Source organism: Arachis duranensis, chromosome 5 (assembly GCF_000817695.3).
Source record: "Arachis duranensis cultivar V14167 chromosome 5, aradu.V14167.gnm2.J7QH, whole genome shotgun sequence".
Classification (NCBI taxonomy): domain Eukaryota; kingdom Viridiplantae; phylum Streptophyta; class Magnoliopsida; order Fabales; family Fabaceae; genus Arachis; species Arachis duranensis.
This window is the reverse complement of record NC_029776.3, coordinates 8071911-8080629: the sequence shown is the minus strand read 5'-3', so window position 1 is coordinate 8080629 and position 8719 is coordinate 8071911. Positions and strand designations below refer to the sequence as shown.

Sequence of the window (8719 nt, the reverse complement as noted above, 5' to 3'; positions counted from 1 at the left end):
ATCTGGGTGTCATTGGAGCGCTAATATATCTTGCTAATAATACATGACCTGATATATCATTTGCTATAAATTTACTAGCAAGGTATAGTTCCTCTCCAACCAAAAGACATTAGAATGGAATCAAACAAATTTTTCGATATCTTCAAGGAATTGTTGATATGGGTTTGTTTATCCATATGAATCCAAGTCATAATTAGTTGGCTATGCAGATGCTGAATACTTGTCTAATCCACATAAAGATAGATCTCAAACAGGATACCTATTCACATATGGTGGTACAGCTATATCATGGAGGTCCACAAAATAGACAATAGCGGCAACATCCTCTAATCATGTCGAAATACTATTGATTCATGAAGCAAGTCGCGAGTGTTTTGACTCAGGAGTTTGATCCAATATGTTCTGTCATCATGTGGACTGATTGATCAGAAGATAGCTCCAATTGTTCTGTTTGAAGATAATACAACATGCATTGCTCAACTTAAAGGTGGATACATCAAAGATGATAGAACAAAGTATATTTCACCAAAATTCTTCTTCACTCATGATCTTCAAAATCAAGGGACAATTGATATCCAACAAATCCGCTCAAGTGATAATCTGACAGATTTATTTACAAAGCCTCTCCCAAAATCCTCTTTTGAAAGATTAGTACATTAGATTGGGATGCATCGATTTCAAGATATTAAATGATGTCGACAAGAGGGAGAGACTGTACTCTTTTTCCCTTGGTCAGGTTTTTTTTCCATTAAATTTTTTTTGACAAGGTTTTTAATGAAGCAGTCTCCATCACAAAGGATTTTGTATTCTTTTTCCTTCACTAAAATTTTTTTCCATTGGATTTTTCTTTAGTAAGGTTTTAATGAGATATAATCTTAAATGGACATCCAAAGGGAGTGTTGTGATAAGGATCAACGTGAATGTCCATTCTCAGGAGAGAATGAATTTAATGAAAGTTGAAAACAATAAATTTTTGCATGTATAAATAGAGGATAAATCATCGGCAATATACAACAATAACAATAAAAACTCTCTCCCTTTTCTATTTCTCTGTGGGTTTTTAAGTGGCAATATACTAGTATATATATAAATTACTTCTATTATAATGAGATAATTATATTGGCAAATGTCAATATTATAGTTTTCTATTTATACTTATTTATTTGATATTTATTATATCTTCCTTATTTATTTTACAACAAAATGGTTCAAAAACATTGAGATTTTTGTTAGTTACTTTCGAAAAACTTTAAAAACTCAATAAATTAATACTTGAAATAATTTTTAAAAAAAGGTGTTGTAATTTAGAAAATTGAGAGTATTAAATAATTTTTTAAAAGAAAATTTGTTTAATTGTATACAAAATTTTAAAATTTAAATTTAACTGTAAACTCTTACTCTATTTGGTGGAATTGTATTGTATTAGGCACCATTTTCTGTTTATATGCACCGAGTTAAATGAATTGAAGTGCTTCTAAACTCACTTCCAAGTAGGGGTGGCAACACTACCCGAACCCGCGGGTACCCACCCCGCTCCTACCCGCTCGGGGCGGGTAATTACCCGCCCCCGCACCGGGGCGGGTTTTAACGGGGCGGGTTCTTGGGCGGGGCGGGGCGGGGTCGGGTTTAGGTTGAACCCGCCCCTACCCGCCCCAGTATATATAATAGATATATAAATATATATTTTTAATATATAATATATGTAAGATATATATAAAATAATTAGTAAAATGATTAATAATATTGTATCATATTTAAATTTTTACTTTAATTTATGTTATGTATATAATGATGATTATATAAATTTAAAATTTAATTGTATTTGTTGGATTTTAATAATTATAGAGGCGGGTAGTGGCAAGGGTTCCATGTTGATATCATATGCATAGTTTCTACGGCAGTCAAACAGATTAGTTTGGCTTAATGGACTATGCTGTTTATTATAATTTTTTACCCTTATCGAATCAATTGTCAATCAATTTTGATAGCTATCTTTATATATTATAATCTCTTACTTATGTTTGATCGTGTGCTAAGTTCTATTATAGCAATTAATATTGGATTAATAGTCAAAGTAATCTCATAAAAATTATGTGCGTCAACTTGATCTTTTCGTATGTTAAATAATGTGTCACAAAATAATTAAGCCATGTATCATCTTCTAACTGAGAAAAAATCAATTTGATTCATGGTTGTATCAGAATTAATTTGAAGCATAGGATTCAATGATAAATTGACGCACAAATGATCATTTGATGATTATTTTCACTATTAGCCCAAAGTGAGAAAGCAAAGACCATAAAAGCTGATATTGAGTAAAAGCAAATGCTCTTGTTTAGTTAAAATAATTAAGTGGTAATGGCATATACATGTTTCACTCAGCAAGGGGGTTATGAACAATCAACAGTGTTGACTTGATCAGGAGGTAGTGACACAGAAGGCAACAGAACACAGTTTGGAGTGTTCTAAGCCAAAATCAAAACTCTAGAACAGGATTTTTCCTGGGGGCAAAAAGATCAGTGAAGTTGGTATTTACACCTTTGGAGCAGTTAGAGGAGATTACCACTAGTAGTCAGCTTCGAGGAAACTCTCGTATGCGGTTCCTCGCAGTGTCTTGTTAACCTCATCCCAGTTTTGAATGTGGTCTGACAATGGCCCCTTGTGTATCTTAACCTGACAGCTCGATAACTCCATCGGAGGCAATCCTAGAAACTCTTGCACATCTTTTAGCTTCTGCTAGAACAGAACCAGTAAATCCTATGTAAGGCATTGTAAAGTAATATTGAAGAAGGAATAAGATGGTTACTCTTGACTTTACCCTTAACATAGAGACCAGGAAGACTCTGAGAACTTGGTAAAACAATGTGGTACAAAAAGTTCATATTCTTCATATTTATATTTGACACATTTGCAGCTAAACTCAATTCTAGTAACAGCGATAAATTAATTTACGGTTTTGATAAGCAAAAGTATTGAGTTCGTGGTGAGATCCTTACAGTGCGATTTCTCATGAGATCCTCATAGTACAATATCATATGCCGAGTGCTGTTGAAGTATTCTAAAGCGTTTGTGGCTCTCTTCTCCATGTCCTTTAAGTCATCCAGCAATGATGTAGAGTTTATGGTAGGCTTGTACCTTGAAAGAATATCAGCCTAAAATAAATGCGGATATGAGTGTCATTTCATTTATGTAACAAAAATCATGGGAAAGGAAGAAGGAGATACCTCTTCTGGAGAGTGTACATGAGATTTATGAGTTCCATTCAAAAGCTTAGCATAACGGTCATATGAATTGGCATGCATCGATACCATCCTTCGTAGTAAGTTTCTCCGGAAAAGAAATATGACCGAAACACTTCTTCTATTGAAGTATTCCACTACTTCCTTATGATGCTCCATTACTCCCTGCACAGAACCAGAACGTGTCATGCCGTCAATGGTTTAACTCGAATCCTCCTCATCCAAATTCCAAAATAAAAGAAAGGGTGAAAAATTACAGTGCAGCCTAAGCCCATTGCAGAACTACAGTAAGGTGTAATTTTTTCTTCTTGTTGGATCATATATAATAAGAACACAATTCTTGCTTGTAATTTAGTTTGCAGCCAATTAGTCAATGATGCAGAATATATTTAATGATCGATATGTCATGTCAGAACCGAATGCAGGCGGCAGTAATGAGTGGCTATTGAAATGTTTCGTGAGAAGTATACAGAATCTTCCAGGCCAATATATCAAGAACCTCACAGTTTACACAACATCACAAAATTGAAGCAAAGTCTTATAAAAGTTCGTTCAGCGTAACAAGCCAGAAATTCCATAAGCAATTGACCAACATTAACAACAATCAATGTGTGACTATTTTGGGAACAAACATGTACCTGATTAAGCATCCACTTTAATCCGGTTGCAGCAGAACATTCATTCTTGGAAGCACTATTGAACCAGTCTAAATTGTAAACTCTATCCAACGTCTGTATAATAGAAGAAGCATTTTGCCTTCTCTCTTTAGCAGAAAAGACTTCCCCATTTGAGCTTACATTAATGTGACTATTCAAAAGGGTCTCAAACCACCCGCTGCCTGATCTCTGATTCGACAATATGGCAAAGAATAGTACAGGATTATGAGAACACTCATTCCTGGAAACGAACTAGGTGATTAATAAACCAAACTCGAAAATCAACTGATAACAATTTAACAGTTTAACAGAAAGTTCCTATTACCTGTTAAATGATACAGGTTTGGGATAATGTAAGTACGAAATGTTGATTAGCCTCATTCTGCTCTGATAAGGCTTCTCAACTACATTGAACTCCACAAAGTTGGTCCTTGCTTGGGTGCTTATCTGCTTTAGACATACCGAGAAGATAAAAATGCCACAAACCACGGAAAACACCAAGACTGCCATCCTTAATAGCGTTGGTGATTTCATTGGAGGCTTTATAACAAGAATGTCCTGCAATGGGGACAAGTTCCATTCCTAGTAAGGGCATCAAATAGGTAAAACGGTGGAACCTACCCTTTTCCAATCCCCAAACCCCACTCTCCAAATCCCAGAATAAGAAAAAATATAAACATTGGAGATTATCAAATCGGAACTGAATCTAGTACTAAATATCCAGATTTCAAAAGCCTCAGCAGAATATAGACAAACTTCCTATATAAACATACATAATGAAGAATTAGGAAGCCCACAATATTCAGATAGAAACACGCAAAGGATTCAACTTTAATCCAATAAAAGTATGACTTAATTCTTCCCCGAACTAAAAAAGGAACCCGCTTTCACCATCTCTTCCCCAAGTTGATCGAGTCGAAAAAGCACCCAAATTTAAGCATAAAGATTCGAAGTTAAATAGGAAAGAAAAAGAGCAGCACATTGTTAGTGAGAGTAAAAATAGAAGGTGGAATTAGTGAAGATTGTACCTTGTGGAAGAAACACACGTCTTCTACCATTTCTGTAGGTGAAGAAGAGAGAAGAGTGAAAGGGTTCAGCTTTGGGACTTGTTTGCCAGAGAGAGGTAAAACCCAGATGGCATTCAAGGCCCTCAAGCCAAACCCCAATCTAATCCCAATCTTAATCCAATCCTCACCGCCAAGTACCAACACAGCTACAAGCCAACACCAACAACAACAACAACAACCACCAAGGTACCCTTTTCCCTATGCTGGGCTCTCTCTCTCTCTCTCAGATTATTATTACTAAGCAAAATGATGATACGAGTGTTATTATTGTTAGTGTTGTTTTAAGTTTTAAAAATGGAAACAAAATTGCCGCGTGTAACGGCGGTGGCGTAATGCAATTAAATGGAGAGAGAAAGTGAGCGGGGAGACCCACCAAGCTAAAAAGACCGGAGAGAGAGAGAGAGAGGAAAAAAAGGAGCTAACTTTGGAATTCGTTTCTTTCTTCACTTTGGTTTCATCATCAATAACCATCATGTTGTTGTTCTAAGTATATTATTCATTAAACTAAGTTCAATTTGAATTAATTACCAAAAAAAAAAATCAGAAATGACTAAGGATTAACGAGTCAAACAAGAAATAAGGATTAGTATCCGAGTAATGGTACGCAGAAATGGATCTCTCCGATCTTTTAATACTTGAGTAATAAAGTGTAATTTTTTATTATTAATTTTACAAATAAAATTAAAATTAAATATAAAAAAAATAATAAAAAATTAAAAATTAAAATTGACACTATTCAATATTTTTTGCTGAAAAAAATCTACTCTCATTGTATGTAACTAAAAAATTATAAATACTAAATAAAAATATATATTTAATATTATTTTTTATTTATAAGAGAATATAAATTATTTTTTTAATTAATTGACACAATTAACTTTTTTGTAATTATCTTTTTTTATTTAATTACATCACGAATCAATTCAAATTTATGTAAATCAAATTTTAAAAATCTCTCTTTCATTATATATACAATTATACAATCTTTATTTCAATCGAAAGTTTTAGGTCCAGTTTGGATAAAAAACTTAATTAAGCTTCTTGTAAAAAAATAGCTTAAATAATAAATAACTATATTAAAAGTAGCTTATAAATAAGTTATTTTGTGTTTAGATTTTTAGTTCTAAAAATATTTATTTTATAAAAATATGATAAAAAATAGTAATACTATGAGAGAAGTCACTTTTTTTAACTTCTCTATAAGTTCCTAAATAACTTCTTAAAAAGCTGTAATTTAATTTTAAAAATTACACCAAACATTAATACTACTACTTTTCATAAGTCAAAAATTCAAAAAAAATATTTTTGAAACTTCCCAAACAAACCCTTAATCCTTTATCATCAACCCTAAAAAAATTTTCAAATCATCACATCACATTTTATATAAAAAAATATCAAAAGTTCAAATTCAATTAGTCTTAATTTGTTAAAAATAAAAAAATTAAAAAAATATTAGTTTAGGACCTGCAAAATAAAAAATTAAATAAAAAATAAAAAATTACAATTCATTAATTATGATGTTATCCATATCAAATTATAAATGTTAAAATAGAAATATTTTAACAACTTCTATTATATAACTATATTTTTACATATAAATTATACATTATAAATTAAAAAATAAAAATAAAATATAGAAAAAAAATCATGAAATAAATTTTTAAATATAATTATTAACTAAACAGATTAAAATCAATAAATAACCATATATATGAATATCAAATAAAAGATATTAAAATAATTTGAAAAATACATACTTTGAGAATGGATAATATTAATTATAAAAATTTGTTAATTATAGATATTATGTAAATAAAATTATGGATGTTATTTGTGTGAAATTATAAATGTATGTGTGTAAAATTATATAGATATTAAATTAATAATATTTTTATAATTTTTATTATACAACTTATATTTTTACATATCAACTGTTATAAAACAAAAAATAAAATATAAAAATTATGAAACAAAACTTTAAATAATACAAAAAAAGCTAAACTGATTGATATTTGACAAGAGTTGGAATACAAAATATAAAATTAAGAATATAAACTAATAAATTAAAAAAATTATAACACGAAAAAAGAATAAGTACATGCGCAATATAGTTGAATGTGAAAGTTTTTCTTCAAAAAAAAGGTGTGTTGTATTATTTTAGAATGTTAAGGTTGAGAACACTGTATAACTCATTTTCTAAAAATAAGCATATATGTAAATAATTAAAAAATATAAATATATAATTTTGATATAGTAATACAAATTAAATATTATACATGAATACATCATGAGAGAAATAAATGTATAATACTTTTCCTATATGATATATGTTATTAATGCAATTAATGTCAATTATATATGTATGCGCGGGACGTGTATCATTGTGAATATATTATATTGATATAAATAAAACTAAAATAAAAAATATTTGGCAGTTTTGAGCTGAAAATTCTTGTTTTCCAGACATTTTTATGAATATACATAATGAAATGAAATTGGGTGAGGACTTTGGAGAAAATTTCCTCCAACAAGCATATAGATAGATATTGCAGAATGTCACATTCAAAGGTAATTGGTCTACACTTTAGAAAAAATAAAATGTGGCTGAACATTCAAAGCATAAGCCATATATATATATATATATATATATGTATGTGTGTGTGTGTGCATGCTAGACAAGGACATGATACGCATACGCGAATTCAATAATGGGATCGTTGACAATACATTTAGAACTTACAAGAGATCGTGTCAACGTTGTAAATGCCACAGGAAATTAGTATTCAGTAAATAGATTTAGAGAAGTAGGTTTGGTTAAATTAGTTATAACGATGATCGCGTTAATAGACTAATAGTAATAGTTTGCACAAATTGGTTGCTATTTTTAAAGGTTATAATATTTAATTTGATCTCTATACGAAATTTAATTTAATCTTTAAAATTTTAGTTTTTTTATTTAATTTTCAAACTTTACGAATATCATTTATGTTAGTTTTTTAAATAATTTTCAACGTATAAATATTAATAAAACGCTATCATGGACAGTCAGATGTTATGTTAAATTCTGTAAAATAATATTATTTTAATTTTAACACTTAAATAATCCAAAATCAATATCATAAGTGGTATTTATTAAAATTTTATCTAACAAAACTAGTGATATAATGCCGTTTTTGAATTATTTAAATGTCAAAACTAAAATTGCATCATTTTATAAGTTTCAATATGGCAAATTATCTATATTAATGCTCCATTTAGGTTGTACTCAAAATCATCTCAAAGACCATGTAAGGCATGTTTATAAAGTTTAGAAATTAAATAAAGGCAATTAAAATTTTAGAAACTAAATTGAGGCTGGCGTGTAAATTCAGACAATAAATTGAATATTAACTTATTTTGAGTATTTTTTTCAACACAGTAGATCCTAAAAAAAATTTCTTGAATATGATGAACGCCGGACACTCGCTCACACACTGAAAAGATCCGAGCTCTAAACCCACCCGACCAAATTATCCTGAATTTAAACTACCTCTCCCTTTTAACATTCATCACTCATCTAACACACTGAATTAGAAGAAGCTAATTCCCCAAAACTAACATCTTAAAAGATGAAAGATGTTGTCACTGTAGCGATGACCAAGCTTGCGCCTGCATTCCGGCGGATGGAAGACGGAGATCGCATCATTTCAACGCTAATGAAAGGTATGTTTATGTGAAGTGCTACTTCGTTTTACTGTTTCAAAATTGTTGGAAGCGA

At 30.3% G+C, this 8719-nt stretch overlaps 1 protein-coding gene across 1 annotated transcript; it reads right to left on the bottom strand.

Annotated features, from left to right (window-relative positions):
* Positions 1-2311: 2311 nt before the first annotated feature.
* Positions 2312-5375, bottom strand: LOC107487781 (uncharacterized). The gene is made up of 6 exons (XM_052261451.1): positions 4924-5375; positions 4221-4453; positions 3878-4136; positions 3225-3404; positions 2997-3152; positions 2312-2733 (listed from the first exon to the last, which is right to left on the bottom strand). The coding sequence occupies exons 1-6, from the start codon at positions 4951-4953 to the stop codon at positions 2566-2568; spliced, it is 1026 nt and encodes a 341-aa protein (XP_052117411.1). The 5' UTR covers positions 4954-5375; the 3' UTR covers positions 2312-2565.
* Between the last annotated feature and the right edge of the window lie 3344 nt (positions 5376-8719).